Consider the following 22,265-nt stretch of genomic DNA (forward strand, 5'->3'; position numbering starts at 1 on the left):
TATCCTTCAAGAAGAAAGTCACATTCACTTAGGATGCCTTGAGGGTAGGTCATGGGGACATTTGGATCCCTTTCACTGTAGTAGACGTAAAAACCGAGGTCAATTCTGTAGAACCAATAGCATTTACTCTGATGTTTGAAACCCTTATTTTGGGAATTTAGTACAGTTGAATGTACTAAACGTAAAGATACAAAAGTGTTTCTGCAAAGGTTTGTACTATGATGATATCAGATATTATAGTGGCGTTAGAAAACACAGATGACTAGCCATTTGCCAGTCCCTCCAAAGTACATCTGTGAATACCTGGGTATTACTATCGTACGTGTCAAAATCACGGTAATACCGTGGTACTGGCGACAGTGTCGTGCAAAATAAGAGAGTAAATATGATTTTATCAGTTACCTCTCAGCAAGCGTGGACTGTGTGCCGCTCATTGGGCTTTCCTTTTTGGATTTTCTTCAGCTCTTATCCAGTTAGCATTTTACCATATTAAAACACATTTGTGTTTAAAAACAACAACAACAACAACCGGGTAACGTTAGCACTTGGACATGTTGTCTGTTCGTCTTTATGTTTACAGGAATGTCGTCTTCTCTTGAATGACAGGATATATAGAAACAGACAAGTTTTTGTTCGATGCTTGCGCGGTTTATCGGTCTGTCTGTGTTTGACAGCAGTTCTACGGGCAGACGGTAAATGGTAGGATATCGATGTTGAATGCAAACACACATGCAGAAGTCTGTCGTCTGGCCTTATTGCACATAGAGGATCAATGCAGAACAACTCTTTCTGTCTGTCGGTAGCTTGCAATAAAACGTTTCATCATTTTCCCAGTCAAAATGCCACCGCGGAGACCGTCGGGCTTCCCCTCGCCTCTGTCGCTTTGTAAATCCCAACCAAAGCTCCAAGTCAGCGACGCAAAATAGTATTAATATGTCGCTTTAGGAATGAAACAGATCGTCAGGTTGCATTTCAAGATAGTCCAGATGCTCTTCGCTCATATCGCGGATATGTCCCACATGTTTCTTTGCACGTCCCGGTGGTCGTCTATTATTCCCCCGCTGAAGTACTTCCAATTCGGCATTCCTAGATTTATTCTAATCCCATTCGCGGAATATTCGGTCTTGTTAAAATCGGCATATAAACACTTAAATAAACGGTAGACTATTTAATATATCCTTAAGGCCCCCTACACGCTGAATGAACTTTTTCTCCAAAAGAATGTCTCTTGGCCACTCCAGTCTGCGGAATACAGTGAAAGTCCAATCCACGGAATATTTAAAACATTCACAAGGTCCATCTTTTCATTGTAATCCAGTCCATCTTCCAAGAATGGCACATTTCCACTGAAGCTCCGCATAAAACTTTTAGATCCTTTGATGTTAGGGACAACAAGCGGTATAGCTCCCAGTTCCGTTGCGAATAAAAGCGTCGTTTCAAAGCATCAAAAAAATAAATCCTATCTTGAGCAACACGTTATTTGCCTCCGGAGAACGGTTCCCCTCTTTCCTGGAACGGTTTGCTTGGAAACTTTGGTTTAGTCGGGTCCTTCCCTTGTCGTCTCCATGTTTTCCGAAATTCAGTAGTTTTTAGGCTCTCTTTCTCGCCCAAAATCTGAACGCAAAAAACCGTGTCTCGCTAAAGACGCAAAGACAGAAACGCGCGTACTTGTTGTCATATGTGACAGTTTAACACGATAGGAAGGTTTAAATGCGATTAAAGAAGACCACAAAAGCCAAGATAATTCCTGACTTTCTGTAAAATTACAATTTGGATTCCTACGCTTGCGACGCGTAACCGCCTTTTTTGGTGTATCCGTCCGCAAGCCCTTCGGCTTTCTCGCCTCCCAAGTGTTTGTAGAGTAGACCGCTAACGATCGCCGATCGCCTCGCCGTGGTGTTAAGTATTAAACTAAAACTTAAAAGTGATTTACAGATTTGTTAAAATCTTCAAATAAATATTAAAAAGCCTGAAGAAGAGATAGACCTACGTGCTGATAAGTGTTCCGAAGTGGTATCATTCTTATGTTAATGAGGTGGGGGTAGGAAAACTTACAATAATAGGCTTAATAACCACATAAATAACCACATTTTAGGCTTGTCTTATAATAGACTAGTCATGTGGTGTTCTCATAGGGATCATTAGAAAACAACTTGATTTATCAGTAACGATACATTTATCAGGTATAACAATAATTTTAACATTTAAACTGAAAAGAACTGATACATAAAAATGAATGCAAAGTTTAAGGAGAAATATACACTGACCAACCGGAAACGTATAGCAGTGATTTATTATGTCGTGCATAGAAACATCTAAATCTATTTCGCCACCTAGCGGTTTAATTAACTCAGCGACATAGAGGACACGTGATGTGAAAACTAATGCTCACCCAGAAATTCCATAGGACTATAATAATTATGTCATTGTTCTTATTTGAAAGCGATTGGAAAATCGAGATTGAAAGTCTTTAAATATCAGTTACAATGTTTTAATGACAGTATTTACTAATGTCTAGTATAATATGAGAACATTCATGCTGGTATTGGGTGTGTTTGGAAATATGAGATGAAATCAAATGAAATTACAATAGATTCAATTAGTGTTAAAAACAACGAAAGAAAATAATAACTATTTTTATAGTCATATTTTAATATAATATTACATCTATGCTGAAAAAATAAACATATATTTTGAAACATATGTGCAAATATTTTAAGTTGTAGACCTAAATTTGATGATAATACTTGTTGTGAATATTATATTTAATAATCAAGCCACCAAAATGCCACTTAGTGATAGGTACAAAAATTGGATGAATAAATATAGATATGTTGTTAAGACCTAATGTGTTTTTACAGAAAATAGTAAGCTAAGATTTGTATATTCATATACACTAAACATGGCTCAGCGGATTTAAAGTTTAAGGAAATGAATCATGCAGGAAGTTGGAGGTCTTTTTGTGTGACCAAAAATCCCACCTGCATCTGAATATCTACACGACGAAGAGGATGTTTCTGAATTTCCTTTGTGCCGGAAAACCCCTGAAACCAATTTCTATTGAGAGCCTGCGGGGTGGGTTAATCCAAGTATCACGGAACAGCAGGTCACATATAAAACAAGGTCATGTTATCCTAGATTGACTGACAAAAACCCACTTTATTATTATTGTCAAAAATGTTTGGAACCTATTTTGATATTTACAGTGGCGCGCTAGACCAAAATATATAAATACAAATCTCTTAAAACATTTTTAAGACTTTAGCCCTTTCTCAGCAGTTACATATTTTTCTCCTGTTTGACTTTAACCACATGTCCATCAGCATCATACAGTTTGCTCCTCTCCTTCCATCGACTGTACTTGGTCCGTGTTTTCCGACAGGCGAAGCGTGCAATGTCTATCATGAAGATCCAGGAGAGCATGTAAAAAGCCACCCCGCCTAGTTTCACGACAATTGATGGTTTTGGAGAAGTTAACTCACAGTACAGCATTCTGCCCCCAGCACCAATCCTCACCGATGCAAACAGAACAATAAAAAGCAGGTCCACCACATCTCCAGCTAAACTGTCATAGCGACCCACGCGTTTGAGGAACCAGCGTGCCTGTAGGAGCGGGTTGGTGATCTCGCTGCCGAAGAGCACGCCACAGGTCTCGACGCCTGACTCGCCCAGCTCCAGAGCCAGCAGTATTCCAAGGATGCTGATGATGTGGTGGGCCAGCATCACAAGACCTTCTGTGCGAAAGAACACGCACCAAGCCATGTCAAAGAGAAAGTATCCCAGACTGAGGACTAGAGCCAGTATCTGGAGAGATGTGTTTTCTGTGCCTGGCAACAAGAGGAGTCAGAAGTCAGATTGAAACCTAAAACACAGTTGTAATGCTATAATTATCTGAGTTATAAACAGTTGGGTTAAAATGAACACACGCTGGTTGTTTTAACCCATTGGGTCAAACATAAACATTTATATAAAGATAACCTAACGTTTGTCCATCTTTTAACCGATGTTGGGTTATTGTCAACCCAGCGTTCAGTGTATGATCCAATTCTCAACATGGCGCATTGACTGAGCTTTCATTCATGAGTGCATGGTAATGCTCACTAATAAGCATAATGTGCAAAACCTTTCAAAACAAAACGTAGGTTCTTACCTGGGTGTGTAAAAGGCCATGGCCCAGCAATGAACCCAATATAGGCGGTCAGACAAACTATCAGTATGCCATGCAGCAGAGTAACCAATCTACAGTTCCACTCATTGTCTCTCTCTGTATTCAAGATACACAACAACACATACACAAAGAGCCAGCCAATCAGGCTGCAGATAGTCTCCGAAATGAACAAGGGCATCTTTGCACTGAAATATCAAAATAAACAAAAAAGGTTACACAAACACAGAGGTGGACAGTAGTAAAATATTTGTACTCTTTTTTTAATGGGAACAAAATTGACTTCACCACAGCACATTATTTATTCTGCTACATTTCACACATAGGCTACATGTAGTTTTCGTACCTTTTTGTAGATTTCAGCACTTAAAAAATCTAGTACTTTTTCATATTTTTTGAAGTAAATAATGTTTTAAAGTAAAACGTGCATTTAAAAATACCTTTTAGGTCATATTATCAAGAGACTAATAAAATGCTCAATTGCAAATTATAACAGATCACATTTACAAACCTTATATATTATTCAACAATCCAAACATTGAATCCGAACAATCTTGCATACTTGAAGTTCATGAAAATAGTCCAATCACTGCACTTCTCTTTCTGTTGGCATTGCAGCATTGTGTTTAGACATCCAATCGCAAATGACATCTCAAGACATACTCATCACGCGTCTGCAAAATCTGCAGAAATTCAATTCGCCTTTCAAAAGTGTCTTGGTGTCCTTGTATCAGAAAGTGGCCTGATACAGAAGACCCAATCACAAAACCTACAGCGCTTCTGATCGCTCACTTCCTCTTCATCTTGTGTCCAAGCAGGTTGAGCTTCTTATGAGATTAGTCACTTTACTCCCAATCTACTTCAGTTGAATTCCCGAGAGCATGGATCCAATCCTTTGTCCATCAAGTGTGAGCTAACAGTGTCGTGAGTTGTGCTGCCTTGAACTTCAGATTCTTTTACTGTAAAGGAAGTGAGAAATGGTGCAACAGGAATAACATTATTTATTATTCACAGGATTAGTCTGATACTACGAAGCAGGGATACGTTATTTTTAAACTACTGCAACACATACAGTTTATTGTACACGCAACTCATATTTTTAGTATGTTGAGCTATTTGTTGAGCTTTAAAGACATCATTTTTATAGCTTTTCATGCATACAGACTTTGTTTCTTTCTTTAAAGGATAGAATGTTCTTAAGGAACTTTTAGTCTCACAAGCTGTCAACCTTTAAAAAGCTGTACTGGGGCTCAGATGTAATCTGAAGCTGAAGACGATTATTACATCCCAGCAGACAACAAAATGTAATATATGCAGACAGCGTTGAAGTCTCGAGACTTGGTCTTGGTCTTGTCATGGACTTATGTGCGTCTCGACTCATAATCAAACATGTTCCAATTTGGACTTATTCCCGCGTCCCATCCAAAATATCAAAGACATTGAAGAGACGTCCCTTTATGGGCGAAAGTGAAAGGTTTTTCTGACGTCTCCTGATTGTCTAATATTGATGTTCGGTGGAACTCTGTACAAAGTAAAAACGAATTAAAATTTTGAGTTTATCAGACTAGTTTCAGTTTACACATGGAAATAAATTAAGTGTTCGAATGATTTGAATGCAGAACAGAGAGCAACCGTTGAATCAATGGATAAAATGGATTATTTGTTAATGTTAATTGCATTGAATCAGTATCACGTACAAAAATCACCATTATTTTGACAATTTTTTAGCTTTAAAATACATTAGTTATGGCAAAGAGATGATGACTTCTGAATGGCAAAACATTTTGAAGTTGTATCACTGATAAAAATCAGGTTTGTGTTATTACTGTGCCAGCTCTGTGGATCTGTAGTTAGAGGTTTATGCTGATATACTGTGAATATTTTTAGGAACATATATATACACAAACTGCTAAACTACTTCAACGCACAAACACATCAAGAATCTGCATATGAAACTCAACAATGGTGACAATCAACAAAAGAAATCTTCATGCTGCAATGCATGCTGGTTATCAACATAGTTCAAAACTCATTCATGACTCCCAGCATGCATTGCAGTTGATCTGAATTATTTTGACGATTGTCACCATTGTTGATGCCAGTGAAATGTTTTTGTTTATTTCTCTCAATAGCATTGACTAGCCAGATTGCTCAGACCAGTCATCAATTGATCAATACTGTTTAAAACTACCACATTTTATTGAAGCCTGCACAACCCCAACTTTTGTAAAAGCATCTCTGTCTATATCAGTGCACAAGTGATTTTAAAACACTTTTACACGACTCGAAAATAACAAGTTGAACAAAGGTCAAGGTTCAAGAGGCCAAACAGAGCAAACACTGATTACAATATTACTTGGTTTTTGTGGGTACAAAACTGATTTCAATTTAATCTAAATAACATTGATTTAATGGTTGCTTTGCTATCTTACTGCATTCAAATAATTCAAATACATTTATTTCCACATGAAATGTTTTTACATTGTACAAAGGTCAATGTCAGATGTTCAGAAAACGTCATTTAAGACCTAGAAACATCTTTCAGTTTTGAGCCAATAAAGAGATGTCTTTTCAACATTGTCTATGAAATTATGTCTTTTTGTCATATCTTTGCTAAGTAAATACAACCCAGTTTACATGCCATGGTATATTTAATGCACTCTATGAGCTTGATGCCCGTTTTATTGTTTCCACCAAACATTTAACATATTCTTGAAGATTTCTTAAGGTCTTGTCTCAGACCTAACCTTATGTGGACTCGGACTCGACCATCTCTGGTTATGGTCTTGGAATCGGTCTTGACTCGGACTCGAATGAGCTAGTCTCAACTACAAATCTGTATGCAGAGTTAATGGTAAACATATCCATCATATTGTTTTCAGGCACATGTTATGTTTTATGTTATGTTGTGTTGTCTACTATTTAGTTTTTGGTCTATTTTAATGTTAACACAGATTTTCTATAAAAATATGTCTCATGCTTCTATGATATATTCGTAAACAAAAACGTTTGGTACGTATATCAAACATATAGCATTGTCAAACAATCAGGGGCCGTTTCAGGAGGTTTAATGAAAACTCTCAGTATATTAACCCCGAGATGAAGGAAACTCTGGGTTTTCCGTTTCAGAATGTGAGGAATGTCAAACCCTGAGAAAGCTGGTTAACTTAAGCCCGTTTCTAAAAGAAAGGTAACTTATACTCGGAGTCAGTAACCATAGTAACTTACTCTGTGAACCTAACCTGGTCGGGAGCAGGTTTTCTTTGGTAAACGCAGAGATTATTTCGATCTCCTCCCCCTTTAAAAGAGCAAGTGGTGTACCTCCTTCATTCATGCATTAATACAGTCATTCATGGCACACGTTTTGATGACTCAGAGACCATCTCAGTGACTAATATGTCATATTTTATTTTTATAGAGGATTCAGTTCTTGAAGACGCTGCATTCATTCATATGGATGTACTTTGATTTAGCACCCGAGTGGAATTTTGTCCTTTCCCTGTGCATTTTATTAAAACTGTAACATTCTTTACAGTGAATTAGATATATCAAAACATCTCATCCATCCTTACATCAATAACATCAGCCATAATATGTGTATTACATCAGAGCATCATTGTCTATGGGCGATGGGAAATAAAGTGTATAAATAAAGTGCATGAATAAAGAAATGAACATGTATGCAGAAATGACTATTTTGATGTGCAGTCATACCAACTCAAAGCTGCTCAGAGCAGGGTTCATACTGGTGATGAGTCAAACAATGAACGTGAGACTGAAGGCCTACAGGTGTCCTATACTCCATGACGTCTAATGCGCATGACTACAGCACTCATCGCGACTGGGAACATAATATTCTTTTGTATTTTTGTCTTATTTCTGTTGTTTCATTCATTTAATTATTATATTAATTTATCTATTTATTAATTTAAACTTAAGTCAGCACATTAGTAAATCCACTGTATGCAGAGCGGAAAGTGTGCCTCGCTCTCAATGCACATTCGGCCGCCATTTTGCTTTTTTTGTAATGCACCTAGTTAACTCAAGGTAAGTCGATAGAACTAACTCAAATCAGCTGTTCTGAAACCAAAAACTCAAAGTTTCGCATCTCTGTGTACATCTACTCAGAGTTCACTAAATTCAATGTACTTAAAAGCATACAATAGTCCTGCCGAAGGATTTAATGTCACGAGATATTTAGTCACGAGACAAATTCAAAAAATGTAAATACGTTTAAATAAAACTTTCATCTTTTAATTACGTTAAAAAATGAACAGGGAGCGGGGACAGGGTCCCTCTCGACCCTGCCCCTCTCTTGCCCCATGCCCCACTGAACTCTGACCTCATCCGCAGGTCCTTCCACAGTACTCAACAGTAACACTGTTCAAAAAGTAATTGCATTACTGATAACTACTTCTTAAAAGCCTTTTAACATTAATCACAAATATTTATGAATTTCAACAAAATAAAACTTATGAAAAGTCTTTAACACAAACTTGCCCAAAACGTATCAGACTTAGATACAGTAAGAAGTATGTTTGACAATTTGTCAAACAATTATACACAAGTCATTAAAATACTCAAAAACGAAGAGCAATAACTTTCTACGGTAAAGATATTTTATTACAAAATAATGAATTAAAAAAATACATTTATGTTTAGAATTATATCTCACAGTAGTTGTCTGTAGGTGGCGTTAATACACTAAACATTTCCCCCCTAAATCACACGTTTCCGTTAGCTTATTAAATGAGGGCATTTCATAGTATATTGGTTTTATACACACCTATAAAACACTATAACCTAACCCTAACAAAAAAAACAAAAATAAAATATGAAGGGCCTACTATTTTTAAAGATCTCTTTATAAATATTTACGTTCTTGCACGCACGTATATCGTTTGCATATTATACGTTCTGTATTTAATTCATGTAAGTTTTTATATGAAATATGTATGTACTTTCTTTCTAATAAGAATATTTTAAATGTACTGTTGCGTCTGAGTTTTCAACTACATTTCCCATGAGCCTGTGCGGAACTTGTTGTCGAGAGTAGGCGCGTGTCATTGTGGTAAGTGTGTGAATTTGTCTTTCCGCGTAAGTTGTTGGTATTCACTTTTGCTCTTGTTTGACGTTTATACAGTTAACGTCAGTTTAAACGGTTTATACTCTTGCTGCCTGTTAGTGGATCAAAACTGACACACAGCAAAATTGCGCGTTGCTAGACTGTATTAGCACGTAGCGGCTAAACGTAGCATTTCCTGCAGTAGTTGTTTGATTGCATTGGTGCCGAATACAATCGTGCTAATGTATCTGCAACTAAACTGTGCTGTTGGGTAATCCATATATCTGTACATTAGTTGGATCTGACTGTCTATGGTATTTTAGTTCATAAACTCAACATCAGCATCTGGTAACGGGAGGCGGGTGATGTAAGGATGCTGCGCAGAAAACCCACGCGCCTCGAGCTGAAATTGGATGACACGGAGGAGTTCGAAAGTGTAAAGAAAGAACTAGAGGTACACACAGTTACTTATCAGTATTACATTTGGTATTTTTGTTGTTATATTCTGAAATATATCTTCTGCACATGCAAATATTAAAGTCCCAGTGAAATTAAAAATGAAATATTGCTGTGTTTACAGCAGTGGTTCTTAACCTTGTTGGAGGTACTGAACCCCACCAGTTTCATATGCGCATTCACCGAACCCTTCGTAAATGGAAAAATATAATATGATTTTTTTCAAATTCAAAACATAGGTATATATTTTACTGGTGCACAAAATGAACCGTGCATCAACATCACTGTGTTTTAAAGAACAAAACCATTAAAAAAAAAATCCATTTCCTTGCAGGTTAAGGAAGTGTTCTAGTAGTTTTGCCGGTGCTAGACTAGAATTGCAAATCATGCAGTTAGGACGCTGACTCCCACCACGTTCCGTTATACATGTGAATCCATATTGTACATATTCGTCCGACCAAATTCTTTTTTTGCTCGACATAGTTAGTATGAAGGGATTCAAATATTAAGAACGAAATCACACGACGTACCATCACGACAGTCACAAGTCGACTTCTGAGCGCACCAAATTCCCTGCAGCACAGATAGGCCAAGCGATGTTGCGTGATCACCTGCAGCCAATGATGGCCAATCGGGGCGTGTCATCACGAATCATATGAGTCGGGTGTGTGTCTTGACCTCCACCGAACCCCTGAGACTGACTCACCGAACCCCTGGGGTTCGATCGAACCCAGGTTAAGAACCACTGGTTTACAGTAAATAGCATATCAATGTGGGTCATTTTCTTTTTCACATTCATTTATCCTCATAATATTCAGTTAAAATCTGAAAATGCACTTCAGCCCTGAATTGACTATCCATGATGTGAATTAGACGCTTGGCCAGAGCATCCCTTAACTCCTCCCCTTCAACTGTCAGTCTGTTGCCAGTCATTTTAAAATCAATGCAACAGCTGTTTTTACGCATCCTATCAAATCGCTGTGAAAAATGCAAGCCACACCCACATATTTTATGAAATTCCTTTTCACTCGTAAATGTGTCAGCATACGGAAGTAAAAAACAATCACAACTTCCGTTTCAGGGGGACTTTAATGGCTATGTTGTTACTGACAGTTGAATTACGGTAAAACAAAGGATAGTTTGTCCAACAAAAACATGGTTATTATGCTTTTGCTACAATAAAACCTTTGATACATTTCACTCAGTTTGACTCATCTTGTGTTTAATCTATATGTTTTTTTCTATGCTGATTCAGAGTCGGAAGAAACAGCGGGACGAGGTGGATGTAGTTGGTGTAGCTACATCAAGCGAGATGAGTGGAGCATCAGGTGCAGTCGCAGACGGGAAAACCAGAGAGCAGATGATCCACGAACGAATTGGATACAAACCACACCCGAAGCCCAACACATTACCATCACTTTTTGGGAACCTTCAGTTTTGACAACGGACACTAAGAAAATGTGATCATTGCACGAAAGGGGCCGAAATCACAGGCATTGTTGTTTTGCTATCTGTGTTAAGGAGGCTTCTGACAAACAACTTCCACAAAGGACTATTTTTCTACTTGGTTAATAAAGTAATACAAGTAAAATATGGGAGATGTTTTTACTTTACAACACTAAAATGACAAAAGTTGCCATTTTACAGTTGCTTTTATCTCTTACAAAAGCATTCAAGTTATACATTAGGGCTATATATATTTATACCCGTGTACTCTGGGTTTTGAACCCATGACCAGCTGTAGAAACAATCCTTATTACAAATGAGTTTGACCAAACAAATTCTGCTTCCAATCATACAATATTTATTTCTCATTTACTCTAAATGATTGTACTGTTTGAACTGTAAACAGCCGAGAAAATGTTAACACTGCATCAGTGGGCGTACATGTTTTCCACAATAGAGAAAATCATGATACGCAACTTCAAATCGACTGGCAATTTGTACAAACACATGATGTGGATATTCTAAAATTATAAAACTTTATTTGAACTAAAACTAAACAACTGTAGGAAATTATAAACATCTACAAAGGAAAAAAAGAGGGCCGGCTTTCTTAAAAACCCACATGCTTATTTGAAATAGGTGATCCTGTACAAAAAAAAACATTTTTGGGTTAACCGTTTAAAACTTTGAAATCTGAGGGTGCAAAAGTATCAAAATATTGAGAAAATTACCTTTGAAGTTGTTAATCATAGGCACTGTAGCAGGCCATCCACTCACAAAAATAAAGTTTTTATATATTTAGGGAAATTTACCAAATATCTTCATGGAACATGCTCTTTACTTAATGTCCTAATGATTTTGGCATAAAAAAATCTATAATTTTGACCCATACAATGTACTTTTGGCTTTTACGTAAAATGTTCACGTGCTTCTTTAGATTCAGGATCACATACGTGGTTTTGCTTTTATCACATCAAGAAAGCCTTTGGTTCTAGCCATTTGTTTTAACAATGAACACTTACATTGGAGATAACTGGTCCCAGTTTGCAAAAGGCACACCCCTTTAACATAAGGAGCACAAATTACATGACAAACTAAATCCACATACGGAGATCTGGGAACTGACTGAATGGTGACCTTGATGTTTTTATTATCATGGTTTGCTTTAGATCACCACAATTATGTCATTTTAAAAAAAAAAGGATTAACATAAACAACCAAAAAACACAAGTACAATGTGTCGTTTAAGTAGCGTTACAAATATAAATTATAAAAAGAAATCTTACTGGTGACACTGGCATCAGATATAATTTATTTTCTCACCGACCCCCCCATATATTTACTTAAAATCACTCCAAAAGGGAGCAAGGTTCAACTTACTCTGTAAACTCAAGAGTCCCACAACAGATCGGATCTCGCTATCTCTGTGCAAATATGACAATGAATTAAATTCAGCATTCATGTCTACACAATAGACCCTGATTATTATGGACATTTTAATCATTTCCAGCAGCTGTGATGCTAATATAAAGAAACGCATGGTTAAGAATAATAATCCGTTAACAACCTCATGACACCTTTTTCTGGGTTCGCCAGATTTGGGTTGGCTTTTAGAGTCTAAAGTCGCCCTTTTTTGTGTGTGTGTGTGTGTGTTCCTTCATTTAAGGCAAAGGGTTCAGTAAGGCCCAAAAGCACCTTCATGAACTTGTGAATGGCAGATGTGAACACACTCAACAGGCTGATCCAAAGTGACCGTTCATTCATATAGTGTACTATGACCGTGGAGGTAGACTGTTAGGCTGTGCACACGTATCTTAACATCATGAATGAAAACAAACTGTAGAACAAGTTGGAGTCGAAGTGACCGAGAAGATGGAAACTGGGTCGACATATGGGCCTTTTTGTATAAAACTAAGTGGAACAAAATGGAGCCAGGCTTTAAAATAAACTGGAATTAAGCAGGTGTTTCTTATACAGAGTTGTACTTTTGAATTGAATAGTGGGTTTTCTTAAAGGTTTTATATGTCGGGGATCATCTGTGGGGTTGTTGAGAGATTAATGACAGTGTTCTGTAATGTCCACCACTACTGCTTTTTTCCAGCTGAACAGGAAGTAGCCGAAACCTGCGCCCGCTGCCACGGCGATGCACAGGTAACCGTTGTACGTCATGAACACCAGCATAAGGAAGTAACTGACTACAACTTGGATGATGTGCAGAACCGTCTGGAGTACATGTGAAAGACTTAGCATTCGCTGGCTAGACGACAAACAAGAAAACAGATTCAAACGTATTAGAGGATTGTAATCATCACGTCAACAGTATGATGAAAATGCTGATAATGCTTTATTGCATGTAATGATGATTAATGATGATGTTTGCCTGTTATTCACAGACGTCTTTGTTGAACTATAAAAGAATAACAAAACTTTTAAAGATCATATTTTAAAGATCGTTGATAACCACACCAACATTGGATCCTGTTGATTTCTATTGTACGAACACAAAACATCTTCTCCCGTGTTCCACATACGAAAGAGACGTTTTGAATGACGTAAAGGTGAAAAAAGATAAAGGGACAGTTCACCCAAAAATGCTAATTCCGTCATCATGTACTCATCCTCGAGTATAAAAGTATAAAATCGAGAAAGATATTCAGAAGAATGCTTGTTACCAAACAGTTCTCGGCCACCATTGACTATCATCGTAGGAAAAATGAGAACGGTTGTGCCCCAGAACTGTTTGCTGTTCTACATTCTTCAAAACATCTTCATTTGTGTTCAACAGAACAAATAAATGTATATTGATTTGGAACCACTTGAGGGTGAGTCAATGATGACAGAATTTGCATTTTTGGGGGATCTGTCCCTTTAATGCCCTGGCTTGGGCATGTGTTTGGACCTTGATTCCTGAAAAACATGCATACTATTTTCACTGACCCGACTGTTTTGTGGGTCTCCATGAGTACGGTGCCATCAGATCCAGGGATGGGCATGGAGTTGTAACGGACGTTCACCTGATTTCTTCTCAAGAGGATCTCACGGCTGATCTTAAGCCCCTCGTAGAACATAGCCAGCAAGAAAACGCCAATGCAGACACCTACCATCTCTGCAGACAAAGAATGAAAAAAAGTCAAACAACTGCCTAAACAACATTGTTCCCCAAGTACTAACCGCGATGTGCCAGTTTAATTGAACTAGCTTACAAATCTAGTACAACTAGTTAAACCAGTACACAGGAATCTTGATCTTTACAGTAATTGGGCATCTTATTACAGTAAGTGCGTATCCTGACAGCTGGTGACATTGTTTGCTAATGGGAGTTCATACTCGACTGAGCCAGCACTCTTGTTGATAGTCTCATATTCTGTCATTTTCATAAAGTCTAACTTGTTTGTATCTGCATATGTCAGCAATTTATAAATATGTAACCAACTGAGTAATCTTACCTCCTGGTGTGTTGATAAGAAATCCAGCGAACAGCACCTCGACATTTTTGTAGCCAAAGTAGAAGGTCATTTGCTGCATGAAACAATATCATTTTAGTTTCGTTGAACATTGCTTTACACTTGCTTTAGAGAGGCAAATAGTCAAGTCAAGTCAGCTTTATTTATTTAGCGCTTTTTACAATTTTCATTGTTACAAAGCAGCTGTACAAGAGAACATTGACTATAAGCTAAACATATAAGGTTATGCAAATCAAAACACAAGTCAAATATCAGACACACTCTAAATTTCTATATGCAGTGTTAATTAAATAAGACCATAAATTTCTAGCAGCCCCCCGGCAAGGCAAACAGTGCAAAACAGTATGCAAACGGTGGTGAAGAACCCAAAACTCAATTGGAGGAGAAAAAAACCTCAGAGGGAAACCAGGCCTAACCAGGGGATTCCAGTTCCCCTCTGGCAAAAGCTGCAGCCTCTGAACAAGCTCGACAGTGCTTTGATTTAAGATTATCATTAATAATCTAATAGCGGTTGAAGTTTTGTAGAGTCGCCACATCCTTCGTCCAGCTCTATCATCACAGCATTTACAAATAGTAAGACAACACAACTAAAAGTAAATAGTACACAACGCTTCATCACCAAGGTGGCTTTTTAACTAGGGGTGAATGTCTAAATACTGAGGCACAATATGATCTAAAGGCTTACCATCATCATGTCATGATTTCCATTGCCTGAGTCGGGATGCGTATCATGGCCCCCGTCTGTGATTGGAGTTGACATGGTTGCTTCCACATGGTGGTTGTGACCTGCATGCGACATATCTGTCAAACTGCTATGGGTACACTGGAGGGATTGAAGCAAAAACAAACAAAAATGGTTAGAAACCATGTGAGTTAATAGCTTCAAAATTGGCAGAGTGCATTGAAGATATAAAACATTGGATGACTTAGAATGTAAAAGAAGGACATTACAATAAAACTAAAATATTACTTATCGGACCAAAGACACGTAAACCGAATATTTCGGATTATAACCTGCAAGTTGAAGGATGTACTGTTACTCCAACAATTACAGTAAAAGATCTAGGCGTTATATTAGACAGCAACCTTTTGTTTGGAAATCACATCTCAAAAAGCACAAAAACAGCCTTTTCCACCCTAGAAATGTTGCCAAATTACGAATTATTCTATGTGTTGCTGACGCAGAGAAGCTTATTCAAGCGTTTGTGACCTCAAGATTTGACTACTGTAATGCTCTACTTAGTGGTTGTCCTGCATCATCAGTAAACAAACTACAGTTAGTTCAGAATGCAGCTGCCAGAGTTCTAACCAGGTCCAGAAAAAACCATCACATAACCCCAATTTTATCAACCCTTCACTGGCTACCCATTAAGTATCGTATTGAGTTTTTTTAATTAAAGCCTTAAAGGGTTTAGCCCCTATACCTACCTAACAGAGCTTCTATCACACTACAACCCATCACGCTCTCTAAGATCTCAAAACTCCGGACTTTTGATAACACCTAGAATAACTAAATCCACCAAAGGGTGTAGAGCTTTTTCATACGTAGCACCTAAACTCTGGAATAGCCTTCCCAGTACTATTTGAGGGTCAGACACACTCGCCCAATTTAAATCTAGATTAAAGACGCATCTTTTCAGCCAAGCATTCACTTAATGCAAAATATGCTAAATAAACCACCAGAGACTGCATTTATTAGATATAATAATTGAACTTGTTCTATAAAACACCATGTAGTTTGTTTGACCTTTTTTGTGTTTTTCGGTTTCTATTTTCCGCTGTAAAGCTGCTTTGCAACAATGCACATTGTGAAAAGCGCTATAAAAATAAAATTGAATTGAAAATATCTTCTTTTGTGTTTGGCTGAAGAAAGAAAGAAATGAGGGTGAGTCTACGATTAAATCATTTGTATTTCGGGGGTAAAATAAAAAGATGGATAAAAAAGAACACGATAAAATGAAACTGCCGGGTTACTTTCAAAAAGATTTTACTGTCACAGCCTTGACATTTTTTCTTCCAGGAACTTGGTACTATGAACTCATCAGTCCCACCTGAGGTTACACAATGATCACCACAGACATGACCTCATAAACTTGATGATTACTGTTGGTCATAAATACAGTATTACTCTCCGTTACTGCCAATTCAGGTTTAAAGTGTAAACTCCTATGAACTATCATACTTTATGTCACTGTATGAAAAAAAATCGAGTTCGTACAGATGTCCTAACGGAGTAACCACACTAAAAACAAATATTGTGGTTACTCCGTTTCTAAATCAACCAGGATTCCAATGCATTCTCTTTTCAAATTGTGAATGATATGTATTTATTGTTTTGCTATCTTTAAGGGACAGTTCACCTATAAATTACATTTCTGTCATCGTTTATTCACCCTCATGTTATTCAAAACCTGTACACCTGCTGTTCTTCCGAAACTTTGTATCTCCATATCTCGTGATTTTTATTCTTTTACCATAAATCGTCATTATTAGCCACCCTATGTTCGTCCCTGGGTTTAGCAAATATCAAACCAATAAAAAGTATTAAAAAGTGCGTGTCAACATTGACAACACCATGTCATCACTTAAAAAGTAAGTATTTTTCCATTTCCTGAAAAACAGCGAATTTGGACAAACAAGGTTTCAGAAGGACGGCAACGATGACTCCTCCATCTGTGGAATACAAAAGAAGATATTTGGAGAAATGTGCCAGTGGTAGTTAGTTTGGAATGATATGATGGTGAGTAAATGATGAAAACGTATCATTTTGGGATAAACCCTAAACTTTAAAGATAAACAGCAGCACTTCGGGTTTTAAACATCCATATGAGTATGTGTGGTGTTGTGTAAGCTTTTGGGGCCAGTTTTTGTGATCTTGTGCTCTTAAAAATCTATCAAATGCCCAAAAGGACTAACAATTACACGAGACCTTCTCTAACTGAATGCCCCGACCGCCCCAGGCTGTTCACTTAAAGAACACTGTCCAGCTAATTGAATACATACCCCCATAAAACAATTATTTCCTTCATTTAAGGGGCAAATCTGTTTTCCTAAAGGTCTGGAACAGCCTCAGGGTCAACGTTACATTAGTAATGGCTCTATATGATACACAGAAAGTACTGAAAAAGTCCAGCCACACGAAATAAAGGTGCAATGATGATGCATTTGTATCTGTACTAACCAATGGTCAACTAGTTGTGTTTGACAAACACGAAATAAAATATTCCCTCATGTTCAGCCAAGATTCATAACATCGATCTGGGTCCACTTTGCAGTACACACAGAGAGCAAATGTCCCCCACATAGTGTTCATTTCTGTCAGTCTACACAATGTGTGCACTGTTGTAACAAAGTAAAACGTCACGTGACCGTTCAACAACAGATATTAAACTAATCGCCTCACAAAAGAAAAAAAGCATGTTGAATCGGATGTCTTCTATGACGTATTATTACATTTACGGTTTTCAAGTCTTACATCTTGTCTTGAATCTTGATTGAATTTTAGTTTTAACTATATAATAATATATTTAAAAAATATATATATATATTTTTTTTTATAGCTATAGTTTACCAGATTAACATTTGTATTTGCATATAAATATATGTGACTTTTGATGTTATCGCTTAGACAAAACACAGAAACGTGACACAGTATAGCACTTTGTTATTTTAATGTATTTGAGCTCGAATAGCTCGATTAGAGGATTCAATCCCCAAGGAACACGATTTTAAAAAGATTTTTTTTCCTGAAACCGTCTGCCAAAATGCCTTATTAATGCAAATCATGATATCATGAAAGTAACTAACTTTTTTGAATTACCGTAATCATTATGGTACAACCATAGAACCATTTTCTAGGCATATATCTTTAACCGAAGCTACATTAGCTAAATTCTACATTTTATTCCATCTATAATTAAACAATTTGGTACAAACAACTGGAATCTGTATTCTAAAAACAATAGACTAAAAGCGAAACCAGAATTTATCTGAAAAATCTGTTCCGACTCACCCTTACAAAATCTGTCACCTCTCTTGGTTGGTTTCGCTCCTAAAGGAAGTTGCTTTCTGACTGGTGATCAAGCAACATGCAAGTTTTTCTTGTCAGTCCTATCTTACCATCCTCACCATTCAGGTTAGATCGAAGCGTAATCTAAAAAGAGACAGGAACAGCAGTGTTGGGGAAATACAGCGCGTGGACGGTTACTTAGAAATGGCTTCTCATGTGACCCGGAGCCTGCCTTTTATTTCCCTCTCCTGACATTAATCCCATCACAAGGCTTTAGCCGCACCCACTAGAAAACTTACTGCCTAAAGAAATGTCTTTTGAAACATTTACTCGCTGTACACTATGAATGGAAATAAAAAAAAATATTATTCAATCTTAAACATATAAGTGCTTAAAAGGTTCTTCAGAGCGATGCCATAGATAGAAGAACCATTTTTGGTTCCACAAAGAACCATTCAGTCAAAGGTTCTATAAAGAACTATCTCTTTCTCAGACTTTTGTTCAGATTTTACGCAGATTTTCAGTCTGGATTTGTTGCAGAAAGTCTGTGCAGATTTTATCAGTTAGTGTGTTTCTATCGGAAACGTTAAAAAGTCTGAAATGATATGCTGTATGAAGTCAAGTTTAAAAAAAAAGATTTTAAAAGTCTTTGGTGTATTCCAGCCATTACTTTTTTATAATCTGAAGAACCTTTTTTTCACCACAAAGAACCTTTTGTGGTTTCCTTTTGGAAGAACCTTTTGTTAGTGTTCTTTCTTTAATCTCACACTTCATGTAGTAATGAGGTCAATAGACAATGAAACGTCACAAATGGTTGTATGGAAATTACAACCAAATCTTATTTTATAACCTTGAGCAAAATAAATCTGGTTAGAAAAAATGCTACAGTTCCACAACACTACTTGTTGCACTATTGGCTAGATTAAGGTTTTGAGCTGAAAATGACAAAAAGAAAACTATTATTAATATTAAAAGTTAATTAAACCAATATTCAATTATTAATGATAATATGTATCGTTTAAAAAAGAATAAGGTATTTTTAAATAAATATCAAAGACAATGGACTTGAAATTAAATTGCTTTGCAAATCTAATCACATAACAAAACTTTATATCTCAACATATATGGTTGAATGATGTCTGCACTGCTGTGTAATAACTTTATGACTGCATTTTCAGCTTTTAACAGTTCAGACGGACAAGGAGTGCACGTCACATAGGTAGTATGGAAATTATAATCAAATCTGATTTAATAACCTTAAGAAAAATGTATCTGGTTTCGAAAATAATGGAAAGGTCCTACAACACTTGACTATTGGCTAGAATAAGGTTTTGATCTGAAAAACCAATATTTAACTATTTATAATAATGTTATATATTTTTTTAATAAATATGCAAGACAATGGAGTTGAAATTAAATTGCTTTGCAAATCTATTCACATTAAAAAACTTTACGTATGAACATATATGGGTGACTGATATCTGCTCTGCTGTATAATAACTTTATGACTGCATTTTCAGCATTTAACAGCTCAGACAGACACGGAGTGCACATATGATCATACAAGGACTAAGGTTTTTAGGATTTTGTCAATTATTACTGATTATTATGATGTTCAGACTATGATAAGTTGGTCATAAACAGAATACAAGCAACAGAACGTGGACAAGGTCACGTGCCGTTGTATGAGCCACATTCAACAGAACCAGCGGTGTGATCTGACTTTAGTCAAGTCGAGATCAGGTACAAAGTGCAGCGCTCCAGAAAAATGTCATCCAAAATTTCACAACAGCAAACAAATAATGTTATCCAACCAAATTTTAAAATGAGAACATTTTGAATTGTTCCACATCACAATTATTCAGCCTCATGTCTGGAAACATCTATACTAAACCGTGAATGATCAAACATTATAGCAATTATGGCTTTTTGGTTAAGAACTAACTAAACTAAAAAAAGAAATTTTGGGTATATATTATATATATTGAACAAGTGTATAAAAGATTTGTGTTCGAAGCTGTTTCCTTACCTTACCCGATTCACATCAGTAAGCTTAGGCTACAATGATTTGTTACCGGAGCTGTTAGGTCAGATTTTACAGCAAATGTCAGTTTGACTTCAATGCAATGTCAGTTTGACATTTTAACGCAATTGTATGTTTCATACAGAGATGCTGTGGCAAACATTACGCATTGCAGCTGTAACTAAAGAACATTAAGGCGTTTTAAAGAAAAAGAGCTGCTCTTATACTATGTGCTGAATGTCCAATTTGGCTGAGGCCAAGGACAGTATTTGGGATTTTCAAGTGTTTTTTATAAAGAAAAACATTTGTGAAAAAATTATGAATGACATGTTCCTCAACAGAACAACTCACAGAAATCAAACACCAGTCAGTTTTAGAATTGTTTTGGATGAAATATTCACTGTAACAATTCAAGGAGAGATAATGTAAGTTTCTGGTAGAATGTTGTCTGTGTTTTGTTGGCAATCGGCGCGTATGTGCATAAGGTTCACCACATGAACTTATTGTGAATCTGCAGTTATGAAGGGATAACGCAATGATGTATTGTGTGCTTCTGCACACCTTCAGGAGGTCATCTGTTTTCGTAAATAACCGTACGGCTGTATCTGTCTTTTATAAAGTCTTGTGTCGCCTATCGCTCCCTGAATTCGCTTTGGATAAAAGCGTCTGCTAAATGACGAAATGTAAATGTTAGAAATGTGATCAAACTAAAAACTCTTTGAACATAAGAAGGATGCAATAATACTCTATAGGTCCTCAAGCTTAATGTGAGATTGGCAGAAACTGCGTGTGTTACATCCGCTAACGTTAAAGGAGATGTGTAATGTTGAATTGATATTGTACAATTTAAATGTTATTTCATACTTTTATGACTTTCTCCTATTTAGATTTTCAGTCTAAATAGAACAATTGATCTAACTATGACCCTTTCCTCAGACTTAACTGTGCTCCATATTTTCTACTCATGTTTATTAAACATCGTGTGTGAGATGAAGAGAGAAAACTTAACGCATTGAGAATGACATGATGAACTCTGACCTTTATAAGATTAAACGTTCCATGGTACTGATCATAGTGTGAGATGATTTCATCTTTCTTTCTCAGCACAGTTATCCTCACCACTAGCATGAACCCCTGTTGTTTTGACTAATAATAGCCGGTATGTCTACAGTTTCAGAAGTCGATTTTTGAGACCGATGAACGATCAATCATCAGCTGTTCATCTCAGAAATAAGATATCGTGTGTTAATAATCGTGACCCTTTGTCGTTTTAAACATCTCAAAGATCAAAGCGCCGAAGATTCGAACTGTACAATGTCTTCTCAGAGGTCAAAGGAGAAAAAAATACGTTTAAAAGTAGCATATATGCTTTTGGGACGTATAAACTCTTACCCTTACAGCATGCGGAATGTACGTCCACGGGGTTCTCTTGGGCTCTTGATATTAACTGCAGAACATCAGTTTTAGGAAAAGAGTATCAGTAGCGTCTGATCTTTGCGATGTTCCTACTGACCAGCAGAGAGACGCTACAACGACGTGACGTAACGATTGTGAAGTCATCTGCAAACACAAAAAAGTCCACAATAAAAGACCCCCGTTCAGTCTTTGACTGACGGTATTAACTGTGCTTGTGTAAT

General features: G+C 36.8%; 4 protein-coding genes across 10 annotated transcripts in view; 1 reads left to right on the forward strand and 3 right to left on the reverse strand.

Moving 5' to 3' along the window:
- arhgef12b (Rho guanine nucleotide exchange factor (GEF) 12b) overlaps positions 1-1,830 on the reverse strand; it is a 49,939-nt gene extending 48,109 nt beyond the window's left edge. The window contains exon 1 of one of the 3 annotated variants that reach the window (XM_079478033.1): positions 403-1,830. In XM_079478033.1, the coding sequence (XP_079334159.1) occupies positions 403-434 (32 nt within the window). In that variant the 5' untranslated portion in view covers positions 435-1,830. The remainder of the gene's footprint in view (positions 1-402) is intronic. The other 2 variants (XM_079478035.1, XM_079478034.1) reach the window with 2 other exon arrangements.
- Positions 1,831-2,274: 444 nt separating this feature from the next.
- On the reverse strand, positions 2,275-10,266 carry tlcd5b (TLC domain containing 5b). Its single transcript, XM_079485536.1, has 4 exons — positions 10,217-10,266; positions 4,677-5,124; positions 4,151-4,353; positions 2,275-3,827 (listed from the first exon to the last, which is right to left on the reverse strand). The coding sequence occupies exons 3-4, from the start codon at positions 4,344-4,346 to the stop codon at positions 3,280-3,282; spliced, it is 744 nt and encodes a 247-aa protein (XP_079341662.1). The 5' UTR covers positions 4,347-4,353; positions 4,677-5,124; positions 10,217-10,266; the 3' UTR covers positions 2,275-3,279.
- Positions 9,199-11,127, forward strand: cdc26 (cell division cycle 26 homolog; the record flags this gene model as incomplete). Its single annotated transcript, XM_079485596.1, has 3 exons — positions 9,199-9,236; positions 9,554-9,684; positions 10,942-11,127. The coding sequence occupies exons 2-3, from the start codon at positions 9,604-9,606 to the stop codon at positions 11,125-11,127; spliced, it is 267 nt and encodes an 88-aa protein (XP_079341722.1). The 5' UTR covers positions 9,199-9,236; positions 9,554-9,603.
- A 135-nt stretch (positions 11,128-11,262) lies between these two features.
- slc31a1 (solute carrier family 31 member 1) lies at positions 11,263-22,223 on the reverse strand. 5 transcript variants are annotated; one of them, XM_079485551.1, is made up of 7 exons: positions 22,021-22,186; positions 20,635-20,685; positions 18,609-18,749; positions 15,282-15,419; positions 14,579-14,651; positions 14,070-14,238; positions 11,263-13,389 (listed from the first exon to the last, which is right to left on the reverse strand). In XM_079485551.1, exons 4-7 carry the CDS (start codon positions 15,393-15,395, stop codon positions 13,188-13,190), a joined length of 558 nt encoding a protein of 185 aa, XP_079341677.1. In that variant the 5' UTR covers positions 15,396-15,419; positions 18,609-18,749; positions 20,635-20,685; positions 22,021-22,186; the 3' UTR covers positions 11,263-13,187. The 5 variants fall into 5 exon arrangements, with proteins under 5 accessions (XP_079341677.1, XP_079341676.1, XP_079341678.1 ...); XM_079485550.1 differs by lacking the exon at positions 20,635-20,685; XM_079485552.1 differs by lacking the exon at positions 20,635-20,685 and having other exon boundaries at positions 22,027-22,166.
- Between the last annotated feature and the right edge of the window lie 42 nt (positions 22,224-22,265).

The sequence above is a fragment of the Barbatula barbatula genome (genome assembly GCF_947034865.1).
Source record: "Barbatula barbatula genome assembly, chromosome: 2".
Classification (NCBI taxonomy): Eukaryota; Metazoa; Chordata; class Actinopteri; order Cypriniformes; family Nemacheilidae; genus Barbatula; species Barbatula barbatula.